At 45.6% G+C, this 26,087-nt stretch overlaps 1 protein-coding gene across 1 annotated transcript; it reads right to left on the reverse strand.

Annotated features, from left to right (window-relative positions):
* Positions 1 to 1,718: 1,718 nt before the first annotated feature.
* NDC1 (NDC1 transmembrane nucleoporin) lies at positions 1,719 to 25,940 on the reverse strand. The gene is made up of 18 exons (XM_068140635.1): positions 25,741 to 25,940; positions 25,519 to 25,639; positions 24,261 to 24,362; positions 23,721 to 23,895; positions 22,615 to 22,753; positions 20,235 to 20,343; positions 18,183 to 18,234; positions 16,884 to 17,016; positions 13,866 to 13,958; positions 12,418 to 12,499; positions 10,714 to 10,869; positions 9,402 to 9,656; positions 9,093 to 9,211; positions 8,778 to 8,828; positions 7,668 to 7,731; positions 5,582 to 5,682; positions 3,708 to 3,868; positions 1,719 to 1,981 (listed from the first exon to the last, which is right to left on the reverse strand). The coding sequence occupies exons 1-18, from the start codon at positions 25,780 to 25,782 to the stop codon at positions 1,918 to 1,920; spliced, it is 2,019 nt and encodes a 672-aa protein (XP_067996736.1). The 5' UTR covers positions 25,783 to 25,940; the 3' UTR covers positions 1,719 to 1,917.
* Between the last annotated feature and the right edge of the window lie 147 nt (positions 25,941 to 26,087).

Raw genomic sequence — 26,087 nt, forward strand, 5'->3', positions numbered from 1 at the left:
ATAGTTGTGGGAGTGTTGCAGAAAATACCCCAGCAACAACAATAACAATTGCAGAAAAGAACCTGCATCTGTTGAAATGCATGAAAAGTTGATCTGAAAGCTTTCAGCTGAAGGATCTGGGCCAGCAGACACACCTGAGGTACTGCCTAAAGCACCGTTTTAACTCCAGCTGCACACTCAAGTATTACACAAGAAGAAATTCAAATGGTTTAACAAGCCAGGCAGGCAAAAAGCTTTGACATAGTCAAACCTGTGCTAGAAGTGAAGCTTGGGAGAGCTTTGTAAGACTGTGCTCAGCCTTTAAATGCAATGAAAGGCTGTCCACCACCTCACAGTGCGCACTATGAGCCACCATGATGCACAAGGAACAGATGTCTCATCTCCACTATCTAGCACATGCAGTGTCTGCTTGAGAAGAAAATGATGTGCCTCTGAGCTGACAACAACAACATTCAGGTCTCATTGTAGATTCAGGAGTTTCTCTTTTACCCAAACCTTACCCCCCACAAGCAATGATTACTACACTACCATTCAGAGATCATTTCAATCATCACTGGAACCACAGCCACCTTTGGATCTTAGCTTCTCTATCATAAAACCCCAAACAATAACAAACCAACTCATAGGACTAACAGCACTGCCAAGAAGGAAAAGGACTCAAATAGTTTCTCCTTCTCACACTAAATTAATTTGCAGGCCCACTGGGCTTCCTGTTGTCTCAGGGAAATGGCAGTAAGATACTGCAGCTCCACCTAAGCTCTTCCTGCACCATTCAAGTCAGAGGTTGTCTTTGGCTTACTGATCAAGAAATGAGAGAGCTCTGGATTCTCAGTGAAGCAGGGAGGGGAGGGTCAAGAAAACTGCTACCATGGACTTTCCAAGGGCAGACTTTGGACTGTTCAGGGCACTGCTTAAGAGTGTCCTTTGGGAGACAGTCCTGAAGGCCCAAGGGGCCCAGGAAGACTGGACATTCAAGAAGGAAGTCTTGGAGGCACAGGGAGAAGCTGTCCCCATGTCATAAAATGACCTGTCAGGAAGATGCCCAGCCTGGCTGAACAGAGAGCTCCTGCATGGGCTCAGGAACAAATGGAGAGTTGACCATCCTTGGAGAGAGGGGCAGGCAACTCAAGAAGAATAGAGGAATCTAGTCAGGTCATGCAGAGAAAGCATCAGGAAGGCAAAAAGCCAGCTAGAGCTCAACCTCGATGATCTTAAATGTCTTTACCAGCCTTAATGATTCTCTGACTACTTGGGAGGTTTACTCAAGTGATGGTCCCAGTATGTTTCAGTGTAGGTCAGAGCTTACTTTGCTAGGTCACCTTAGAGATAAAATCCAAGTGGCTAGCTTTTCACGCAGGATTTGTGTCTTAACTGTGCCTTTCTGCAGGCCCCTTTTACTCTGCAGGAATATTTCCATCTTGCAGAAGAGCAGCACATTTTATTCCTGGGCACATCTGTTTCTTACTCTTGAAGTACACACTTCACATGCACTAAAAGTGTTATCAACTGAATTTATGAAACACTTAGGCACACTAAGTACCTATGTAAATCTCTACTCAGCCCTTTTACAGGAAAGGGCAGGGAAAGAGTACATCATGAGAAACAGGGAGAGAGCTGAGTGGCAAAGCAGCTCTGAGAATCTGAAATGTCAGTCTCATATCAAACAAGGGCTGACACTGTCTTATTTCTAAGTGACATTAAAAGAAGGCAAGATGAACTTTTAGAAACTTTTATTATACAAAAGATGATACAAACCTAGAAGAGCTCTGCTACAGCTCTAAGTTTTGTTCTGTGACTTGTACCTCCAACACATGCTTTTGCAAAAAGCCAAATAAAAGCCTCCTTAGTCCCCACTTTCTTCTTACCAAGTGTTGATAAGGCCCCAAAGCACCAAACTGTAGCTGCCATCAAAATCTGTTATTCTTTGTACTCCAAGAATTGCTGAAGTCTTTTCTTGTGTTCTGCAGACACTTGCACTGCACTGCAAACAACAAATGAAGAACAGAAGGGTTTACATTAGAGTAGCCCACCACAAAAATAAAGCCTTGTGCCAAAATGAAGGCTACATTGAAATCAACAGTTACACTGAAGCTGAATTTTAGAGAACAGTTGCATGGAAAACCTACATTTCCAAGACAAAAAGTATATTAATCCCTAAAGCCATCAATTCTTAGCCAAAACAGCTTCCACTACTCAAAGGCACTTGTTCTAAGAAACCCACCCCATTCCCTTGCAATCCACAAAAGCAATTGTCGTACTTGCAAGAATAGCTTAGGTAAGAAAGAATCCCTTAAGGCCATCTCTCCTGTGTATGGAGCACTTCCAGACTGACATTTCAGCCCTGCAGGAAGTTCACATATTCAGGGCCCAAATATGAAAGTCTGCCTGCTGCAGCAGTAGCTGAGAAAGAGCCATCAGACAAAGCAAGCAACAAGGGAATTGGATTATTTGGACTCTTCCTAGAATTCTCAGGACAGTCAATTGTCTCCACTTGATTTACTTTGTTTTCAACAGATTTACTGAGCAAGTGGTATTCATGGGCTGCTTCTAAAGAGTTCACAGAACCACAGAATGTTAGGGACTGGAAGGGACCTCAAAAGATCATCCGGTCCAACCCCCCTGCCAGAGCAAGATCACCTAGAACAGATCACACAGGAAGGCATCCAGGTGGGTTTTGAATATCTCCAAAGAGGGAGACTTCACAACCTCTCTGAGCAGCCTGTTCCAGGGCTCACAGAGAAGTTTTTTTCCTCCTGTTTCCATGGAACTTCCTCTGCCTCAGCTTCCACCATTGCCCCTTGTGCTGTCATTGGGCATCACCCAGCAGAGCCTGGCTCCATCCTCTTGGCACTCACCCTGCACATCTTTATAAACATGAATGAGGTCACCCCTCAGTCTTCTCTCCAAGCTAAAGAGCCTCAGCTCCCTCAGTCTCTCCTCATAAGGAAGATGTTCCACTCCCCTAATCATCTTTGTGGCTCTGTGCTAGACTCTTTCAAGCAGTTCCCTGAGATCTTTCCCAAACTGAGGGGCCCAGAACTGGACACAATACTCCAGATGCAATATCAGCAGAGCAGAGTAGAGAGGGAGGAGAACCCCTCTTGACCTATTAACAATAGCCCTTCTAATCCAGCCCAGAATGCCCTTGGCCTTCTTGGGCACAAGAGTACATTGCTGGCTCATGGTCAACCTCCCATTCACTAGGACCCCCAGATACTTTTCCCTTTCACTGCTCTCCAACAGGTCAGTCCCCAGCCTGTACTGCTCCATGGGATTATCCTTTCCCAGGTGCAAGACTCTACACTTGCCCTTGTTGAATTTCATTAAGTTCCTCCCCAACTCTCCAGCCTAAGTCTTACTAAGTGGCAGCACAAGCCTCTGGTGTGTCAGCCACTCCGCCCAGTTTTGTGTCCCCAGCAAACTTGCTGACAGTGCACTCTGTGCCCTCATTCAGGTTGCTGATGAGTTCATGAAAAGTCACTGGGAAAAACTGCCCAGAAATCTCTGAACAGCAACCACCACCTAAGGGAGATCACATATCTAGGCAAGAATTTAAGGCTCCACGAATCAAAACCTAAAATGTCATGTTAGACTAATGACTCAAAAGGATTTCTGCCCAGCCTTCTCTTTCACAGGTCCCACAATAATTCAATACAAACCAGTAATTCAAACTGAATTTAGCAAGCAAGGAATGGTGGAATTCTTACTTCAGGTGCTCTCCAAAGACAGTGGTTATCCTGTACAGGGCTGTTTTCAGAGCTGCTCGAAGCGCAAACCGTAGCGTTTTGTAGGACGTGTCCACCAGGCTGCCTGCAACCCTGGGGGGCTTGCTAGAAACATGAGGCAGTTTGAAATGTCTGTCTACAACCTGACGGAGAAACACAAAAATCAACTGAAGTTGTTCAGCTGTTTCATAACATAACTAGCAACATGTTTAAAGACAGCAAAGAGAAAGTGCTAAGCTCAGGAATTCCACCAAGACACAAAAATGTATTGGGAAACTGGGTCTGACCTTGCATGGCCTGGCCAGCAACAGGAACACAGAACCAAGTTCTGGGAAATGAGTTCTCTGTTAATGAGTCTTAAATGCTAAGCATAGCACATGCTGCAGTAGAGAAACAAATCTGTCCTGCATGATGACTTGTTTCTTTCACAAACAGGGGTATTGGCTGTTTATACCCCCAGCTCCTGTTCCTGGAAGAGCTGACTTGCCCTGGAGGGCTTTAAGAACCTCTAGATTCTTTCCAAGAATCTCCATTGAAGCAGTGCAAAAAACCAACCAACCGAAGAAAAACATCCCAGTGCAAGGTTCTGCATCTGGCTCTGGCCAATCCCAGTACAAATCCAGGCTGGGTGCAGTGGGTGGAGAGTAGCTCTGAAGAAACAGACTTGGGGGTGTTGGTTGATGAGAAGCTCCCCATGAGCCAGCAGTGCCCTCGTGCAGCACAGAAGGCAGCTGTGTGCTGGGCTGCAGCAAGAGGAGTGTGCCCAGCAGGGCAAGAGAGGAAATTCTGCCCCTTGACTCTGCTCTGCTGAGACCCCACCTCAAATCCTGCCTCCAGCCCTGGGGTCCATGGGATGAAAAGGACACAGAAATGTTGGAGAGATCCCAGAGGTGGCCACAGAGATGATCCAAGGGCTGAAGCACCTCTGCTATGAGGATAGGCTGAGGGAGCCTAGGTTGTTCAGTGTGCAGAAGAGAAGACTCCAGGAGGACCTTAGAGCTGCCTTCCAATACCTGAAGGGATCCTATAGGCAGGTTGCAGAGGGACTTTTCCTGAGGGTTTCTAGAGATGGGACAAGGGGGAATGGTTTGAAGCTGAGGCAGAGCAGGGTTAGACTGAAGCTTAGGAAGAAGTTCTTCAGTAGGAGGCTGGTGAGACTCTGGAATAGGCTGCCCAGGGAGATTGGGGCTGCCTCCTCCCTGGGGTGTTGAAGGCCAGGTTGGATGAGGCCTTGGGCAAGCCAAGTCTAGTTGAGAGGTGTCCCTGCCCATGGTGGGAAGGTTGGAGGAGATGATGTCTGAGGTGCCTTCCAACCTGAGCTATTCTAGGAGTCTATGAAGATGATTATGGCACTAGGAACTGTGTAGCCTTGGAAACAAATCTGGATTTTAAAAATACTCATTATACAAACAGCAGTAATTTGAGAGTAATTTGTTAGTACCAGTAGAGAAACACTCCAGGGATCTTATCTGCTGTGATTTGCAGCGTTTGCAAATGTTCCAGGTTGCACAAGGCAAATAAAGATTAAGTCCCAACTATGCCTAAAATATGGTACTGTAATTGCTGCATCCCTGCAAGAAGGTCTTGAATGGTACACACAGAACCATTGTGTTAAATGAAGTACTGCATTAAACCCCTGCTTTTTACTTAAACATTTAAAACCCCCAAAGTCACAAGGTTTTTATTCAACTCTTTCATATGGTGGCAAGTAGCTCTGTTGTTTAGGTTAATTGCACAAGAGCTGTTGCAGTGTAACTTATATTATTATGGCTGGCCAGCAAGGTCATAACATCAAACTGACAAACTCCTCCTCTTCTAAACTCCTTCTCCAGTGAGCAAAAGTGAACAGTTCTTACCTCCTGAAGAGTCAGTAAAGTATTCAGGATAGCTGGCAGTGTAGTTTGGACAACTCCAAACTGGTCTTCAGTAAAGGAGGCTGCTACCAAATGAGACAGACCTTCAAGAAAAAGAAAGCAAGTTTGCTACAGCTACTGAATCAGCTTCTGAAGTACTAACAAAGAGCATGGTTTAGCCTGAAAATTCTACTGATGTGGTGGAGGAACTCTTCAGGATTTACTGCAACCAGATGACAGCTTTGTCTTGCTCCAGGACTAAAGCAATCACTGCTTTATCAGGTGTATACAGAATAAACCAGGTTGGGAAAGACCTTCAAGATCATGAAGTCCAACCTATCACCCTACACCATCTAATCAACTAATCTATGTCACTAATTGCCTCATCCAGTCTTTTCTTAAATACTTCCAGGGGCCTTGACCCCACCATCTCCCTGGGCAGCCCATTCCAATGGCCAATCTCTCTGGGAAGAACTTCTTTCTCAAATCAAGCCTAAACTTCCCCTGGCACAGCTTGAGACTGTGTCTTCTTGTTCTGTTGCTGGTTGCCTGGGAGAAGAGACCAGCTCCCATCTAGATACAACCTCCCTTCAGGTAGCTGCAGATGACAATAAGTTCTCCTCTGAGCCTCTTCTTCTCCAGGCTAAATAATAGATTAAGGCTGATAGGGCAGGAGATATTATACAGAAAATGAATTTGAAGAAAGTATTGCCTCACTTCCCACTGCTCTGCTCAGAGCTGTACCTGACAGGACCTATTTCACAATTCTTCCAGCCATAAACAAACATTTCCAGATCACTTAACTTTCTTTGTTCAGCTTCTAGGAGAACCCTCTGCTACTTCAAAGGAAACCTTAATTTAGCTTTAAATCCCTTCTCAGTGTGCTGGTATATTTTTACAATGACAGCCTAGCCCTCTGCCCTTAGATAACCCACACAAAAAACAATAATCTGATTTTTGCAGACCCTGTGCATGAATCTCACCTCCTGACTCTGTATGTCCCAACTTATGCCAGGCTGTGTCAGTTTGAAGGGGAGACAGAGTCACAGAGTCATAGAATTGTTTTGGTTGAAAATAGACCTTGGAGATCATCCAGTCCAACCATTCTCTAACTCTGTCAAGGCTGGTGCTAAACCCTGTCCCTCAGCACCACATCCCTCTGCTTCTTTTCAACACCTCCAGGGCTGGGAACTCAGCCACCTCCCAGCCTTCTTGTATCAGTGGTCAACAACCCTTTCAGGGAAAGAGTTTCTGCTCATATCCAACCTAAACCCTCCACTCATTAAACTTGAGGCCTCCTCTTGTCCTGTCACTTGTTCCTAGGGAGAAGAGACCAACCCCCACCTCACTCCAACCTCCTTCCAGGGAGTTGTAGAGCTAAATGGGGTCTCCCCTCAGGCCTCCTTTTCCCCAGATTACACAACACCAGTTCCCTCAGCTGCTCCTCACAAAGACCTGTTCTCCAGAGCCTAGTTTCAGTTGCTTGTTGCAGCTCTGTTCTTCAGTAGCTCTCTACTAATGATGGAATCTGCCCATAAAACATCTAACATAGAAGAAAGATCAGCTTCACATTCAAACCTCATAAAAGTTTTTATCAGTACTGCTATTTCCTCATGAGTTTGAAGCAAACAAGACAATCCCATAGCACAAGAACACAGAGTCATTGTTAATCCTCTGCAGCCCAGCTTTTTCCATTTATTTAAGTTTTAATTGAGTGCCTCCCTCAACTATCTGATTAACAGAGAAAGCCTCAGAGACTTCAGTCAGAAAAGCTGCTGCAGAAAGACATCATCAATCTGTTATTGAAAGCAACTCAAAAGTGCTGCATGGGCTCACATGGGAGCAGAGCAACAGAAATCAGGCTCAGTAATCCCCACAGAACATAAACTAAGAGGTTTCATATGGGATCTCACACCCAACAAGTGTGCACATTGAAATGCAGGCAGGTTTTTGTCAAAGTAGATTGAAAATGTTTTCTTCTGCCACATTTATAAAGCACAGAATCTCAGCAACCTGAAACACATCCTTTCAGTTGTTGTGGTTCCACAGAGCCAGCAGAGTGGATTGTGAGGGAACAGGGACTGCTTACCTTCTAAAGCCCAGATGTGCATTTGGGTATCAGAGAAGACAGCTTGGATGGAGGCTTCTGTGTGCTGAGAAGAAATCAAAGCATTCTGAGTGCCCTTCATAAACATCACGTCCCTCCCTGTAGAAAAGGGCTGCAAGGCTAAGAGGTCTCAGGGAATCCCCAGATCTTTTAGGAAACAAACTGCCCACAAAGCTGTAGTTCAGACTTCAAAAAAAACTACTATTATTAGCTAGGTAGTTTTCAAAGGCCATAGGATCACAGGATGTTAGGGATTGGAAGGAATTTCTGGAGATCTTCAAGTCCAACCCCCCTGCCAGAGCAGGGCCATAGAATCTAGCACAGATCACACAGGAACACATCCAGACAGGGCTTGAAAGTCTCCAGAGAAGGAGACTCCACAACCTCTCTGGGGAGCCTGTTCCTCTGAGATCCTCACAATAAAGAAGTTCCTCCTCGTGTTGAGGTGGAACCTCTTGTGCTGTCATTTACATCCATCGCCCCTTGTCCTGTCACAGGATGCAAGTGAGCAGAGGCTGTCCCTTCCTTCCTGACACCCAGCCCTCATATGTTTATAAACATTTATTAAATCCCCTCTCAGTGTTTTCCTTTTCAGACTAAACAGCCCCAGGTCTCTCAGCCTCTCATCATCAGGAAGTGCTCCAGTCCCTTCATCATCCTTGTAGCCCTCAATCAGACTCTCTCCAGTAAATCCCTGGCCCTCTTGAACTGGGGAGCCCAGAACTGGATGCAATATTCCAGGTGAGGTCTCACCAGAGCAGAGTAGAGGGGGAGAAGAACCTCCCTGGTTCTGCTGGACACACTCCTCTTAATGCACCCCAGGATCCCATTGGCCTTCCTGGCCACAAAGGCACATTGCTGACCCATGGAGAACTTGTCCACAGGACTCCCAAGTCCTTCTCCACAGGGCTGCCATGTACATACACAGGAGAATTCTGCTAGGAAATTCACAGCAAGTACAAAGCTGCACTTAAGGAAAACCTTAGACTAAAATAAAGGTTTTAAAACCATTACTGCAGATGAAAGGTACAGAGTGCCACTGCAGAACCTCTGCACTCAGGCATCTCCAGTCCATGCTGCTCAGTCAGTTACCTTGCTGAAGAAATACATTATCAGCACTCGTCTGGACAGGAAGTTCTTGATCTAAAAAACACCAAACAAACAAGAACTACTCAAAAAAACCCAGAAAGATTAAAATCATCATCTGTGTTTATCCAAGGTACACACACTTAGCCCTCCTCTGCCCACCATCTTCTCACAGCATAAAGAGATAGAGGGGAGGAGGGAAGGATTTTTAGGTAAGCTAATTGGAGAAGAAAATTCATTCCAAAAAACGGCAAGTTCTTCCAGAAGAGAGACCAAAGGTGCCCTGGCTGTAACCTATCTGCAATGCAACTCTTACTCTACCTGCTCTTGCTTGTTCTGCAGCCATGTGTAAATAAATCTTGGCTGTACTGTCTCACTTCCAGCTCTTGGAGCAGAGAGCACTGGGCTGGATTCGTGGTGGGAACCATTCATTTGCATATCTGCAAGAGAAATACCACAGCTTTTGAAAAAACTGGCTGCTGGTACTTGGATCCTCAAGACACAAATCTCCCCATGGTGAGGAGCTTGGGGTAGATAAGCTCTAAGGTCCCCTCCAACCTGACCCATTCTATGATTCCCTACTATGTACGACTACAAGCCTGAAAACAGTGCTTTGGAAAAAATCTCTACCTGAACCTGATGTCCAAAGCTTTGGTCCCCTTCTCACAACATGAGGGCTTTGGCCTGAGCCATGCCAAGAAGAGTTTACATCCAGAGTTCCCATCTTGGAGTTTAAAGCAGGTGAGCTGAAAGGTGAACCAACGTTAGAGCCAGGCGATGTCTTTAAGGGCATCAGGGGTGATTTAACCAGCGAAGACATGGAGGCTCTGAGAACAACATGAGATCTCTGGGACTGCAAGGACATGAGTTCTGGCACAAGGGCCCCTAAAGACAAAGAACACACTACATGAAGGCAAGCAGGCTGGCACATTTAAGACAAGAGACTTATTTGATTGCTATTGACAGCTACTACTGTATCATCCCAGCTTTCATTAGAGGATGTTGTTTCCATGTGGTCTTGCAAAGTACAACTCAAGATGAATATGGGAAGTTTGAAAAGTTCAGCAGTTTGAAAACACCAAGTGATGGGAAGAATCCTTGTGGATTTGTTTTCCTCCTTTTGCTAGCCACCATTACTGCACCCTGATACACAGCAACAGAGAAGGTGCTTTTAGGTTTAAGTACTATAAAAAAGGCTGCATAGAGAACAACGACAATTCTGATTCTGCTTGGTACACAGCAGAAGACATGGCAGTCTCAAAGTCCAAGAACAGCAGCACCAGAAGGAACTCAGCTGTGACACACCAGCAGTCCCCTGCTGTTCCCCTTGTATCCTAGGCACTGGCTGCCAAGGGATTCCATTACCTGGCACCCCTTCTGCTAACACAGCTCTGCTGCCAGGAATGATGCCCAAGCTTGGCGTGTGAAACACTGAAATGCTTGCAGGCTGCACACAGCTGAAGAGCCAGGCTGGCTTTTGGAATTCTACACTGGTACTAGGGAATGGCACAAGCACATTCCAAGATGCCACAACAACAAAACCAAACCTGATTTTTACCATCCTGAACTAGCCCTAAGAGCAGCTATGCAAGTTACAGAGCATCTCTGGGCAAGGCTGAACTTCTCCCTGTACTAGGTTCAGCCACTTACTGAAACTGTAATAATTAGAGTCTCTCAATTTGTGCAAGTGTGGAAAAAAATATTGTCTTTAACACAACACCTTGCAAAGTGAAGAGAGCAAACCTGATCTTTCCAAGTTTTCTACCTCTTTTGGGATTGTTTCAACATGAATACCTAAACTAAAGTTGAGGAGGAGACTTTTTGTTTGCATGTAGGCGCAGAAACACCCATGACTCGTTTTCCCTGTGCAACTGAATTCAGAGTGTATAATCTGTTGGCACTTTCATGCTTTACAAACTACTGTGAGCATTTCCTCACATACCTGGAGTCTGTGGAGATACTTTCAGCTCTCCTGCTGGCTGCTTTGCTCTGCCATTTGCTGCCGCAGCTTCCTGCTGTGCGATCAGCCTCTGGGTCAGATCACTCAGAAGACTCAAGCACTCCCTTGATATTGCAGTCCAGTTGTGTGGGTGCCCACCTGGCAGTGTGCACACAGAAAAAGGAAATGCAGCAGGCATGTTTAACCAGGTGCTCATCCTCCTGCCTGCTCTGACAGCACCTGTCTCTCAGCATAAGCTTCAGAGCTTACAGAACCCACTCCAATTCTACAATGACACAGTACATTTTCACTGTTCCAGCTTATTTGTACTGAGGGGGAGATGAAAACACAGGCACACTCCATCCTCCCATCAATGGTGAACTCCAGAGAAGACTTCAGTGAAACCCACTAAGCAAGTGGGAAGACCACAGGCAGCTCAGCCAATCAGATCTGAAATCACTGAACAACTAAAATGAACACAGTAGCAGCAATAGCTTGGCAAACAGTTCTGAAGCACAAACACTGGAGTTCCTGAGGAGGGGTACCAAGAGGTTTCTAAGCAGTTTTAATTGACCTTCTCTGCCACATCTTTGAATCCAGCAAGAGCCTTGAATACAAATTGAAATTACAGCCATTGCTGGCTTTCACAGCTTCAGCAGTGACTTGATTTCACCTCACTAGCATCTCAATGTCAGGCTTCACACCCATTTATAGAGACAGCTCAGTTTGGATCATTTGACTGGTGGCATCAAGAGGATCCTGCTTTCTGTTCCCTAAGACCTGTGTTTCCTCATGATTTTCACTTAAAATCAAGCAGATGCCATAGTTTCTTGAGCTCAACAGAAGAAACAATGTGAATATAGATCATAAACTGGCTTAGCTTGGAAGGAACATCAGAGATCATCTCCTCCAACCTCCCCACCATGGGCAGGGACACCTCTCAGCTAGACTCAGCTGCTCACGGCCTCATCCAACCTGGCCTTCAACACTCCCAGGCAGGAGGCATCCTCAGCCTCCCTGGGCAGCCTATTTCAAAGTCTCATCACCCTCCTACTGAAGAACTTCTTCCTAACTCTAACCTTGCTCTCTCAGCTTCAAACCATTCTCCCTTGTCCTGTCTCTAGACAGCCTCACGGGAAGTCCTTCTGCAGCCTTCCTGTAGGAACCCTTCAGCTATTGGGTGGCAGCTCTAAGGTCTCCCCAGAGTCTTCTCTTCTGCACAGTGAACAACCCTAGCTCCCTCAGCCTTTCCTCATAGTGAAGGTGCTCCAGCCCTTGGATCATCTCTGTGGCCCTCCTCTATACTCATTCCAACAGCTCTGGGTCCTTCTTATGCTTGGACACCAGAACTGGAGGCAGTATTCAAGGTGAGATCTCAGCAGAGAAGAGTCAAGGGGCAAAATCCCCTCTCTTGCCCTGCTGGCCACACTCCTCTGGCTGCAGCTCAGCACACAGCTGCCCTCTGGGCCGCATGAGGGCACTGCTGGCTCATGGGGAGCTTCTCAGCAACCAACACCCTCAAGTCTCTTTCTTCAGGGCTACTTTCACCATAGTCTGCACCCATTGTCTTGAAAAAGGCATCATAGGGATACTCATACCTATGAGGCCTTACGGCTTATGCAGCAGAAGCTACAGCATGAAATAGTTTCTAAAAGCATTTGAGTGACACTTATAAAAATATCACCATGAAACAGTTTTTATCATTACCTGGCTGACTAAGGCTAAAGACTTCCTGCCGTCGAACAGGAGAGTACTGGGAAAGTAACATCAAGTCTTGTAAGGCTAAAAACTGCAAAGAAAGGAAAATACCTTGGTGCGTGCCAAGTGCAGTGCATTCCTCAACAAATGCAGGTAAAATGCAACACTCTTGAGTGAGTTCACACAGACTAAAAGCAGACACACGACAGAAAAAGGCAGCAAGCAAAAGACTGCACACAGCTCTAGAATCACTCTGGATGGTGCTGCTGAGCTCCTAAGAGCTTCAGAGAACTTCACTGCCAAGTCATATCTTTGGAGTTAAAGATGATCTAACATGATTTTTTTTATCTTAACAGCTCAGCTAGAAAGGATCTAGGACACCAAACAGTCTAAGGGAAGAAGTGTTTTTCAAGGCAGAGCTCAGCTCCACAGTGTGCCACACGGTGCCAGACATAACCCTGCTTTTTCATGGCATCGAGTAGTTAACGTGACAAACCAAAACCAGCTCTCTGGTTCCCACTATGCAAGGTACCATTATAAATGACACACTTCAGTAAGGGCTGAAATTGTAAATTAGACTTCCTCTGCTTTTAACTGTGCTCAGCTGTCCCCCACCCATCCTTTGATACTGCAGCAAAGCTTAGAGAAGAATTCAAATGGATTGCAGCCTCATCAGAGATCTGAAGAATCAGTAAATATGGATTTCACACGTGCAGAATCTTCTTAGCTTTATTTACATAACACTTCTTAAGTCAGCTCTCCCATTTCTAACTATTATCATCAGTAAATTCCATTAATGATTACCATAGCCAGGCCAAAATTACTCCCTTTTTTTACCTTACAGACTTTCAGTAGCTTCTTAGTATTGTCTGTTTTCAAGAAGAAACCCAAGTTTCAGCATAAGTATGGAAATAATTCTTTCATTTCAAGGGAGAACACACACCTAAGAACTCCCATGTAAGCAGCAGGAGCAAAGCATTAAGAGCACACAAAGAGATGAAACAGCTGTTCAACTCCAAGCTGAAAGAGCTAAAAGAGCTGAATGTCACTAACTTTCTGTTTTGGCATAAGAAGCACTAAGGTATTTCTGCTGCAGACAAACAGATCTTGCCTCAAACTAGCTGAGCCTGCCTTCAGCTCAAGGTACAGAGTGTGGTGAGCACCAGCAGATGTCACTACTCGACAAATTAAGTGCAGAGGCCTCCTGGAGTGCTGTGAGGCAGCTTTTTCTGCAGAACTACAGCACTCAAATGATCACCCAGTCCAACCCCCCTGCCAGAGCAGCATCACCTAGGGCAGGCCACACAGGAACACATCCAGGTGGGTTTTGAATGTGTCCAGAGAAGTAGCTGGCACCACAGTTACAGTAACTGGTGCCTAGAAGATCTGATGACATGCTTTGAGAAACAGCCTCTCAGCACAAACATCTAGCTGGAAGATGGTGGGAATTCAGTTACCTTTATAATAAGAGGAGGGTTGCTGTTCAGGATCTTGGGCAGGCACTGGTCTGTTTCCTCAGCAAAAGTTGGCTGGACAGGAAAATGATGTGTCTGAACAGAAACAGCAGAGGCTATGTTACACAGAGCAGAACAAGAGGATTTCATGAAAGACCACACTCAAGCTGTTACTTGGCAGGTGAATGATGGACAGCAAAAGCCCAAATGCCCTGCTTCAACTGACTGCACACTAGCCTGAAATTTCTCACATAGAAACAAGACTTTACTCTTTGCATTCAAAATTGAGAGATCTTAGAAAACTCAGAGATCTTCATCTTCAAATACCTTCCAGGTATAATTTGGAGCTAAAGACATCATCATAGAATCATCATAGCATGGCTTAGGTTGGAAGAGATCACCTACTCCAACCTCCCCACCATGGGCAGGGACACCTCTCAGCTAGACTCAGCTGCTCAAGGCCTCATCCAACCTGGCCTTCAACACCTCGAGGCAGGAGGCATCCTCAGCCTCCCTGGGCACCCTATTCCAGAGTCTCACCACCCTCCTACTGAAGAACTTCTTCCTAAGATCCACGCTAACTCTGTTCTCTCTTAGCTGCAAACCATTCTCCCTTGTCCTGTCTCTAGACAGCCTCATGGAAAGTCCCTCTGCAGCCTTCCTATAGGCTCCCTTCAGGGAAAAATTAGTGACACCATCACCAGAACAGGACTGAAATCTAAACTGCACTGTCTCTTGCTAACAGTGAAGGCACTCTGGTGAAGAGCTGGGAGTTCTTTTCCCAACAAAATACAGATGCTTTAAATTCTTTTGCACTGCTTTACTGATAAGCCAAGGTAATTCTGATAGTCATATTCTGTGTTTTCACAGAATTTCTGTTCTTGGGCCTACAATATTTGAACTGTAAATAGCAGTGCTTGAATTGCAGCTTACTAATGCTACTTAACACCAACCAGTTTGGGCACAGCTTTACCTGACAGTCTTATGTTACTGCACTCATTTTACTGATCATAGCTTTACTCTCCTCTGTTTCCAACTGCAAAATTGAAATTTGAGGTAGCAATTGCTATTATGGTGTTAATAAAATGACTTTGTGTGGGCTGAGCTTACAGTTTCAGTCCTGACTTTTCAGTTAGCACTATGCAAATATTTGCAAAGAGCTTTGGAAGGTTTTAGGTGTTTGTGGTTTTTTTTTCCTAACTCATAAAAAAATATTTATGAATAAACAAATCTTTTGATCAACAGCCAAAAGGGCAAAGTCCACTTTATACCTTCAGAGCTGGCTGTTTCTTTTGTCTTCCATTTTTATAAGCAATACAGTAATTACAGCCAGTAATAACTACAGACAGGAATTGCTCAGTGGTCACTGGTGCTTCAAATATCGTCCTTTGAAAGAGGCTCTTCACACCCCCAGAGCTGTTGATGGAGCCACAGGTTCTGACACATCATTGCATCAGCCACACTTGATTCATTGTCCATGTTTTGTCTACGCAGACACACCAGGACCAGCCCTTTTTCATTAAGGCTAACACTCCAGCAAGCACTATCTGCCCTTTCATTCCATCAGAGTGCTTTCCACCAAGGCACTGATTCAGCATCTAAACCTTGCCTTTTTTTTTTTTTCCCTAGTTACCTGCAGTCTAGAAACACTTGTCTGGGTTTGGTTTTGTTTCTTTTTAAACATCAGATTAGATGAACAATTTCTTCCTCTATAGTCTCACAGTGACACATCAGGACCTGTCAAAGAACATGTTCAGAGAAGGGCCACGAGGATGATCAGAGGGCTGGAGCTCCTCTCCTATGAGGGCAGGCTGAGAGAGTTGGGGCTGTTCAGTTTGGAGAAGGCTGTGAGGAGACATTATTGTGGCCTTCCAGTATCCGAAGGGGGCTACAAGAAAGCTGGGGAGGGACTTTTTAGGGTGTCAGGGAGTGATAGGACTGGGGGGAATGGAAAAAAAACTAGAAATGGGTAGATTCAGATTAGATGGCAGAAAGAAGTTCTTTACCATGAGGGTGGTGAGACACTGGCACAGGTTGCCCAGGGAGGTGAGAGAAGCCTCATCCCTGGAGGCTTTTATGGCCAGACTGGATGTGGCTCTGGGTAACCTGACCTAGTGTGAGGTAGCATGGGGGGTTGGAACCCATGGCAGGGGGGTTGGAACTAGATGATCCTTGAGGTCCCTTCCAATCCTAACACTTCTATGATTCTAAAGATCAAGTCTTCTCCAATTTTCTGAGGGCAGCACTTTTTTTTTCCCTCCTCTTTCTCTTCAATCATGGTCTCACATTTATTATAATGGCATTCATTACATATTTAAATGGGGGGGTGGGGGTGTAGCTGTATTAATTTGTAATTTTACAACAGAATTAAAAGGTACAACTATCTTAAGTCCCAGGATTGCTGAAGTCTGTTTTAATACTATAGCCTAACATGGCTGTGCTTGGAGAACTGTGCATATCCATGGTTAGCCTGACAATTGACAGCATTTTGCCCTCTTTCCTATTGTAAAACTGGACTGAGAGCCATACAGTTTCTGATATTATCTCCCCAAGTCTTCAGCTACTCTCACACTCATACAAAATCTTTGCATGGACACACATGCAGAGAGCAAGCTAGTCAGGCATGTATGTCCTGCCTCATCTGTCTTGACACCTGAAAAGGACAAATTGCCAGCTCCTTGAAGTACAAAGTATACCTTTGTTAGTGTGGGGGCCCCAACAGCCTCTGCACAGATTTAGCATTGTACAGAGGAGGGACATGGAAACAGAGGACTAAGAGAGCTGGCAATAACAAAGCATTAATTTTGTAAGCAGCACAGGCTTGTCTTGCTATGAGATGAGAAAGGAGGGTCAGTTATAGCTCAGGCCTCTCTCATCTGTTCAGTCACCAGGGATTATCTGTAGTGCATGCTTTGAAAATGCAAAAATGAAGTTAATTCCTAGGGAAACTGCTTTTGAAAAGACATTTGTTATCTGTGAAACACTGATGGCAGCCCTTTAGCACCGTCACCAAGTACTAACCTCTGTAGCATAGATTTTGAAGAGCAACCAGGCAATGTGCCAGGTAATCAGCAGGAAGATGCCACACAACCAGGCATGGTAAAACAAGGAGAGATCCAACAATCCAGTCAGAGTGTCAAGAGGATGTAATTTGCTGCAGAGGAAACAACCAAGAAGAAGTATTTTTGTCATGGGTGATGACAGTCTGCAGTAAGCTGTTACAGCAGCAACAATTGCCAGGAATAAAGTTGTATGTTTGGCAAAAAACAGGTTCCCACAGATCTGTGAGACACCAGGCCTGTGATTTTCCTGGTAACTGATAACATGAAATTAAGAAATGGGACATAAGTAACAATGATCAATACTTGAATGGTAAGACTTCAGCTTCCTTGTCTTACAACAAAAGGCAACACGGAACAACAAAGACAGAAGCAAATCAAAAATAAAGCCAAGCAGATTACACAGTATCACAGTATAACTTAGGTTGGAAAGGACCTCGAGGATCAGAGTCCAACCTATCAACACAGACCCCATGACTAGACCATGGCACCAAGTGCCATGTCCAATCTCCTCTTCAACACCTCCAGGGATGGTGACTCCACCACCTCCCTGGGCAGCACATTCCAATGCCGAATGACTCGCTCGGTGAAGAACTTCCTCCTCACCTCGAATCTAAACCTCCCCTGGCACAGCTTCAGACTGTGTCCCCTTGTTCTGGTGCTGGTTGCCTGGGAGAAGAGACCAACCCCTTCCCAGCCACAACCACCCTTCAGGTAGTCGTAGAGGGCAATGAGGTCACCCCTGAGCCTCCTCTTCTCCAGGCTAAACAATCCCAGCTCCCTCAGCCTCTCCTCATAGGGCTGTGCTCAAGGCCTCTCCCCAGCCTTGTTGCCCTTCTCTGGACACATTCAAGTGTTTCGATGTCCTTCTTAAACTGAGGGGCCCAGAACTGGACACAGGACTCAAGGTGTGGCCTAACTAATGCAGAGTACAGGGGCACAATGACTTCCCTGCTCCTGCTGGCCACACTATTCCTAATGCAGGCCAGATTAAATCACAGAGGTACACCATTTGGAGAGGCTGGCCTTTCTAATGCTTGGGAGACATTCAGAGGTGACAGAAACAGAGAGCTTTCTTAGTGGTCCCTTCAAGGGGACGTGGGTTTCTCTTGGATCCATTTCAGCAGCACTCAATGCTCTCCACATTCTGGGTGGTGAGGCAGGGAACCAAATGCTACCCCATACGAACAGCCAGCTGCTAAGATGGACTTCAGCAAAGGGAGCTGTCAGCAATACTCCCCTGAGAGTTTTCAGCACCTACCTGTCTGTATGAAGATCCATTGTGGTACTTATCCATGCCTTTGGGATATAACCTAGGGGATCAAAAAACAAATAGGTCACTGCAAAAAACAAAGACAACAGGGCAAAAAGAAAAACAGTGGAATTCCTGTATAAACAAGAGACTGAGCACCAGGAGGCAATCTGACATTGGGGTTTGTTTGTCTGGGGTTTTTATCTGTTTGTGTTTCTGGGGCTTGGTTGGTTGGGGTTTTGTTTCTGTTTCTTAAAACAGAAACAAAAGAATAAATCCTAGAATGGCTTAAGTTGGAAGAGACCTCTGGAACCATGTACTCCAACTTCCTCACCATGGGCAGGGACACCTCTCAGCTAGACTCAGCTACTCAAGGCCTCATCCAGCCTGGCCTTCAACACCCCTATTCCAGAATCTCAGCACTGTCCTACTGAAGAACTTCTTCCTAAGCTCCAGTCTAAGCCTGATCTCCCTCAGCTTCAAACCATTCCCCCTTGTCCTGTCTCTAGACACCCTCAGGAAAAGTCTCTGTGCAGCCTTCCTATAGGCTCCCTTCAGGTACTGGAAAGAAGCTCTAAGGTCCCCTCAGAGTCTACTCTACTCCAGGTTGAGCAACCCCAGCTCCCTCAGCCTGTCCTCATAGCAGAGGTGCTCCAACCCTTAGATCATCTTTCTGAGCCTCCTCCGTACTCTCTCCAACAGCTCTGTGTCCTTCTGCTGGGGACACCAGAACTGGAGGCAGGATTTGAGGTGGGGTCTCAGCAGAGCAGAGTCAAGGGGCAGAATTTCCTCTCTTGCCCTGCTGGCCACACTCCTCTTGCTGCAGCCCAGCACACAGCTGCCTTTGGGGCTGCATGAGGGCACTGCAGGCTCATGGGGAGCTTCTCATCAACCAACACCCCCAAGTCTCTTTCTTCAGAGCTGCTCTCAAACCACTCTGCACCGAGCCTGGATCTGTGCCTGGGGTTGGCCAGACCTAGATGCAGAATCTTGCCAGCCACAGGTCAGCAGCTCTCTGTTGAACTATGCAGATCCTTTCTTATTTAGTATTAATTTTCACTACAGCTCAGGCAGCAGTAAAGTGCTTTTAAAGACTTAATGGAAACTGGTACAGAACCATCACACCTCTTATTTATTCCCTAATGTAAATACAGTGGAAGCAATTCTGGCATATTTTGACATCATTTAGGAGTATAATTACAACAACAACAACATCCTGTTTTTTCTAAAACCCAGTGTAATCAGCATAATTTTAAAGACCAAACTTCATTTTCACATAGAGAGAGCCTTTGCTTCCCCAGCTTCCTCCACATAATATAAAGGGCACATGAGCTTAAAGCTGAAGTGGTAATTTTTCCTTTCAAAAGAGTGAAAATAAAGCAACATTCCATATAGTGGAGTCATGCCCACTGCTGGTATGTCAGGTTCAGCTCTGTGATGCTGCATTTCCAGCAGCAGGCAGTGGAAGGAGCAGCTCAAGGCACACTGTGTTTTCAGATTTATCATCTTTTTGCCACAACTCAAGACAGTTATGTAAACAGTGGCCCAAAGCATCAGGTTTACCACCAGCTGATTTGAATTTGGCAGCTCCTTTCACATGCTGGTCACTTTACAGTTGCCTGCAACAAGATCTCCAGCACAGAAGAGATCACCAGAGACAACAGTCTGTGTTGATACAGCAGGCAAGCACAGACCTCAGGATGGAAAACTACAACTCCCCACTCCCTTCTCCTTAGAACACTGTGATCTTGGTGTAATGTTATCAGCTACACAGATTTTTTTTTAACAGCTGTTAATCTCTCTAGGGAAGAGATAATTCTCATGTACTAAACAGGCATGTGTGAGGCTGTAAGGATTGCTATCACACAACTAGTGCTGTACAAAGCCTGTGCTTTTTCTTCCTGATTTAGAGAGATGTTAGGCATCTTTCTTTGTTTAAACAAGTCTGTCTCTTCAACAAGTCACCTGGAAGGCTTAAAAACTGTACAAGCAGCCTGTTTAGGATTAGAGTTTTCAAAACACAGGAATTAAAAACAGAGAAAGAATAAGAGGAACCCTTACCAAAGAAGTAGTATGTGACACAGAAGTTCCTCACAAAATAGAGGGATTCCACACAACTGTGTTTAACCAGCAGAGGCAAAGACCTTCTGAAACGCAAGTACTTGTATTGCTGAAAACAAACACACACCAGCTTAGGATTCTGCACTAAATCACAGAACTATAGAATCACAGAATAGTCAGGGTTGGAAGGGACCTCAGGGATCATCTAGTTCCAACCGCCCTGCTATGGGCAGGGACACCTCACACTACAGCAGGTTGCTCACAGCCACATCCAGCCTGGCCTTAAAAACCTCCAGGGAAGAGGCTTCCACCACCTCCCTGGGCAACCTGTGCCAGTGTCTCACCACCCTCATGGGGAAGAATTTCTTCCTGACATCCAATCTGAATCTACCCACTTCTAGTTTTGCTCCATTCCCACCAGTCCTATCACTACCTGACACCCTAATAAGTCTCTCACCAGCCTTCCTGTAGCCCACTTCAGATACTGGAAGGCCACAATAAGGTCTCCTTGGAGCCTTCTCAAAACTGAACAATCCCAACTCTCTCAGCCTGCCCTCAGAGGAGAAGAGCTCCAGCCTTCTGCTCATCCTCATGGCCCTTCTCTGGACACCTTCCAGTATGTCCAGATCCTTCGTGGAATAGGGGCTCCAGAACTGGACAAAGCACTCAAATGGTAAAGAAAAGGACAAGGTACTCAAAAACCTGAAATCTAGATGAACTATTAAAAATGAAACTACTTTATTTTCTTGACCTCTTTGTGCCATTTCATAATAATCCCTCGTTATCCCTTTTCCTGCTTGTAGCAATGAAGGATGAGGTAAATGGTTGCTACAGACAGGGGAACAAACTAGAAGATGCTATACACAGGAGAACAAACTAGAAGAATGCTGTCTAATGTCAAATAAACAAAACAAAAGAACCCCCCAGGAAGGCTTATTTAATCTCCTAGTGTTCATTTAGAAGTGTTGCATTAAAATCCAGGGTAAATGCAGACAAGCATGAGGCAGGCAGGAACCCTCCAAGCCACAAAACCAGTGTAACACTGACAGCTTTCTCCATGCAAACAAGTTATAGGTGTTTCCAAACAGCTACAGCAACCCATCTGACACTATAAGCAAATAAACCCACAGTAGTTTCATTTTTCACTTGGCTAAATGGCATTTTTTTTTTAAGGCATAATTAACAATATTCAAATTATGTGATTTTAATTACTATAGCTACAGCACTGCCCAACCGACATTTGGATTGCTGATAAAGGCAGCAATCACAGGATCACAGGATGTTAGAGGATGGAGATCTTTGAGTCAAACCCCCCTGCCAGAGCAGGACCATAGAATCCAGCACAGGTCACACAGGAGCACATCTAGACAGGGCTTGGAAGTCTCCAGAGGAAGACTCCACAACCTCTCTGGGGAGCCTGTTCCTCTGTAATCCTCACAGTAAAGAAGTTCCCCCTCATGTTGAGGTGGAACTTCCTGTGCTGCAGTTTACATCCAATGCCTTTTGTCCTATCACAGGGCACAAATGAGCAGAGGTTGTCCCTTTCTTCCTGACACCAGCCCTCAGATACTGATAGGCATTGATTAGATCCCCTCTGAGTCTTCTCTTCTCCAGACTAAACAGCCCCAAGTCTCTCAACCTTTCCTCATCAGGCAGCACTCCACTCCCTTCATCATCCTTGTAGCCCTGTGTTGGACTCTCTCCAGCAGATCCCTGTCTCTCCTGCACTGGGGAGCCCAGAACTGGATGCAATATTCTAGGTGGGGCCTCACTAGGGCAGGGTAGAGGGGAGAACTTGTTTTCCACTACTACAAACAGCCTTGCTGGAAGACACCTTTCACACTTCACCCTGCTGCAGCTTTCTGTAGTGCTGCTAGAGGCCCCTCCAAAGCAACTCATGGAAGTTCAGTCTCCATACACACAGGAACCAGCTTTGGATGTTGAACTTTAAGCAAGCTTTAATGTAGTGTTTAGACTCTGGGTGAGCTGGTACACAGTTACAACTGATGGTCTGCTTTATGTTTTTAAACTCTCAAGATCTGCAGCTTTTAGGCAACTCATATCAGCTTCAGAAGTTAATATTCAGCTTACATACATTGCCTCTTTCCTGTAGCTGACACTTTCTGCAATGAGCCACCTCAGCCAGCTTGCAGCAAGCATCAGAAAGGTGTAAATTTTATAGTCACAGCATTTCTGTGTTCATTTGAAAGGAGCTGAACAGGAGGGAGGAGGATGAACACTCCCGGCATTTAAAGCATCATCTGCCTTCGTGCCAACAGACAGCTGCTGCTGCCATGCTCAAAGATACAAACAATGCAGGCTTTTTGGAGGACTGTTTTACTCAGCCATGCTTTTCTGCAAAGGTGTTTAAGCTTCCTACCTGTATGATTGGAAATGGCAAATAATTCATATTGTTAATAAAATAGAAAAGGCTGTAACTGTATCCCATGAAGGCTCCAGAAAGGAGAAAGAAGAAGTGATATTCATTGAGGCACATCTGAGGGACATCATCATCTAGGCTAAAACAGAAAACACAGAATTAATTCTGAGTTTAAAAAAAAAATAAAGTCATTCCCAGACTCAGGAAGTTGAAAATAGAGGTTTGATTTGACTTTTCTGATCAGCAGATGTGATGACATCTCAGTGAGATTTTACTGAAGTAGTAGTCACAGGCTCACAGGATGTTAGGGTTGGAAGGGACCTCCAAAGATCTTTGAGTCCAACCCCTCTGCCAGAGCAGGAACAGAGAATCCAGCACAGGTCACACAGGAAGGCATCCAGATGGGTCTTGAAAGTCTCCAGAGAAGGAGACACCACAACCTCTCTGGGCAGCCTGTTCCAGTGCTCTGTGACCCTCATAGTAAAGTTCTTCCTCAGGTTGAGGTGGAACTTCCTGTGCTGTAGTTTATATCCATCCATTACTCCTTGTCCTGTCACAGGGTGCAAGTGAGCAGAGGCTGTCCCTTCCTTCCTGACACCCAGCCCTCTCATATTTATAGACATTGATTAGATCCCCTCTCAGTCTTCTCCTCTCCAGCAACTCAACAGCCCCAGGGCTCTCAGCCCCTTCTCATCAGGCAGTGCTCCAGTCCCTACATCACTCTTGCAGCCCTCCCATTGGACTCTCAAGCAATTCCACCACCCATTTTTTTTTCTTTATGCTTGAGGATGCTTCCTGTATTTATGAAGTACTTCACAGGAACCAGAATATCAAGACTTAGTTCCAGTAACAACCAATTTGTCATCCTTTAGTTTTCCATGAAGAATCCTGGCAATTTAGCTTTTCTGGCCTATTGATTTCTCTGTGCATTGTAACATTTACAACAGAGAGTGTTTCCTGTCCTTTAATAAGGGATATCAACACCTAGCTGCTTACTTTTGATAGCCCTCAGATTTTGGGGTTTTGTTGGAAGGAAACCACCAGTAAATGCATTTTACAACAGAACTTCTTTGCATACTTCCTCGTTAACACAGAGAAATAATTACCTGTCTGAAGGCGTGCAGGGCACAGTGAGAGACTGGAACCTTCCTTTTGTCATCACTGCAGCACACCATGCAACCAAGATCCCCATTGCAGCGTGAACGATCGAATGGATAACTTGATGAGGGTGAATAATCTTCCCAATCAGTGCCAATCGAGAGCAGGGTATCGATGGCACGACTGTCAATAAAAGCTGAAAGTCAATTTTCATTTCTTGGGGATAAAACCTTTCATTTAAAAATGAAAAAAAACCAAACCCCAAACCAAAACCAAAAGGGAAAAAGAAAACCAAACTCAACACTGACACCAAAGACTTTTTTTGCAGTTGGGAGTCAGTCATTAAGTGATAAAGAAGTAAACCAGTGAAGAGATTCAGCTAAGAGGGTCTCAACCACAAAGTAAGCAGGAATCTGGGATTATTTACTCAAGAATAAGCTTTGTATATTGTCTATGTTAATTTAAAAGTACATTCAATACAAATCTCTTCAAAGGCTCATCCTGTTTAATCAGGTACTGCAGACAGTTCAGTAATGTGCAATACTCACCTGCATAGAATTCAGCATTGAAGATGCTTACTACCAGTACCACCACAGACATAAGGAAGATGCAGAAGATGACATAGGAGCTATATAAATCATTGACAGAATCTAAAACAGAAAGAATATTGTTGCTCAGAAGACTGCAGTGACACATTAAGTAACATTAAAGAACATTCAGGCAGTTGGCAATAATCCTCTAAGTGGATTAATGAGGAATGGACTCTAATCTCACACCAGATCTGAACAGCTGCACAACACAGCTGCATAAAAGCAGATTTACATTTCACAGAAACTATTTTACAACCTTATAACTGCTTTTTCTCATAAGTGAGGACTGGGAATTTTGCTTAAAACGTGTATTTCAAAGGGAATTAAACTAACAGAGCTTCCTTTCACTTAATAAAAGCTGCAGCAACACAGCCACACTTAAAAGGTAAGAAATTCCTTACCGAGTGAATAGCTTTTGAACATACAAAAGCCTGAAAGGGGGATCAAAGGGGGAAAGAATTCAAGTCTCCCTGCCTGGAGCAGCTCAATGATCACAGGTACCAAGTTCCAACTGACCATCACACCAGAAGAACAGTCATTCTCACCACAGAGAGACTATCTCAGGAGTTTTACTTGTGATTTAATGCACCAAAATTAGAGGAAACTTAGGCTCTTTATGCAAACCATGTCTGCAGAGGGGGAAAGAGAAGCTTGTCCAAGGACTTAGAACAGACAACTAATTTAGTTTTTCTCTGAAGGATAAACTTATGTGAGCTTGCAATAGTTGGTTCTACCTAGGGAGGATTGTGGCTGCTATAAAACCCCACATTTCAAAGCCTAAAGACCAGTCAGAAACCCACAAAGTAGACATTTAATGCAATGCCACAGTCACTCCCCATTATCTGAGACTGAGCCCAAAACAACAGATAAGGGGAAAGGTATACAAAGACGTGATTGTAAAAATGCAAAGCCATCAAGAGGCCAAGCATCACAAGGCATTTTATTTTGTAAACGGATTGAAAAAAAAAAATACTATCGGGTCACTGTATGTAACAAAGCACTGAACGGTCTCTGCTGTGGTCAGCCGCAAATCTGAAAGGCAAAGGGAAGTTCGCATCCACGCTCTTGTGGGCCTTGCTACCACAGACACACGCTTACTTCTCTCAGAGAGTCCCTCAGCAGGCAAGGCCCAGGCTGCTTCCCGCCCACCTCCACGGCTACAGCTTACAGCACGGTGCACATCGCATTTCACCGTCCCCAGCCACAGAACACCTACTCGAGATCCAGCGCACCGGATGGAAGGGGTCGAGGCCGCTGAGGACGATGAAGGCAGCAGTACAGACGGGAAGCAGCACCACAGACCAAGCGACAGCAGCCGCCACTCTCCAGCCCAGCACCTGAGGGGAACAGAGTGTGAGGGGCCGCGGGGAACGAAGGAGGGCGGACCGAACAGGGACGGAGACCACCACCCCCACCCCTCCTCTGGCTCCACACTTACTTGGCGGAGCAGAATCCGCTGCCGGCCCGCTTCTGCCTCCATCGCCGCGGCCCACCCGCTGGCCCGCAGCGCCGTTCAAAATCTGCGCCGTTCAACGGCCACCCCCGAAGACCTCAGGCCACTTCCGCAGCACGCCAGGCGGACTCGCGGCCAGCAGCCAATGGGAGACGCGAATCCCGGTTGTCCCGCCCCCCAGCGGAAGTGGCGTCACCGCTGGCGTGGGGGGGGAGGGGGGGGGGACTACGAGTGCCGGCGGTGGGCGTTCTTCAGGCTGCCTGTGCAGCAGCAGGGGGCCAGCGGGCGGTTAAGTGCCGGTCTGAGGGACAAGCGGCGACGTCGCACAGCCC

The sequence above is a fragment of the Melanerpes formicivorus genome, unplaced genomic scaffold, assembly GCF_026170545.1.
Source record: "Melanerpes formicivorus ecotype bairdi unplaced genomic scaffold, bMelFor1.0.p_v2 SCAF_7, whole genome shotgun sequence".
In the NCBI taxonomy this organism is placed as follows: Eukaryota; Metazoa; Chordata; class Aves; order Piciformes; family Picidae; genus Melanerpes; species Melanerpes formicivorus.

Excerpts from the sequence above, each read along its gene's own strand:
- NDC1 (XM_068140635.1), bottom strand. The coding sequence starts at position 25,782 with ATGGAGGCAGAAGCGGGCCGGCAGCGGATTCTGCTCCGCCAA. Across the intron at positions 13,959-16,883 it reads TCAAAATCTATGCTACAGAG|ACACATCATTTTCCTGTCCA; the intron begins GTTAGTACTTGG and ends GTTTCTGTTCAG. Across the intron at positions 9,212-9,401 it reads GCTTTGGACATCAGGTTCAG|ATATGCAAATGAATGGTTCC; the intron begins GTAGAGATTTTT and ends TTTCTCTTGCAG.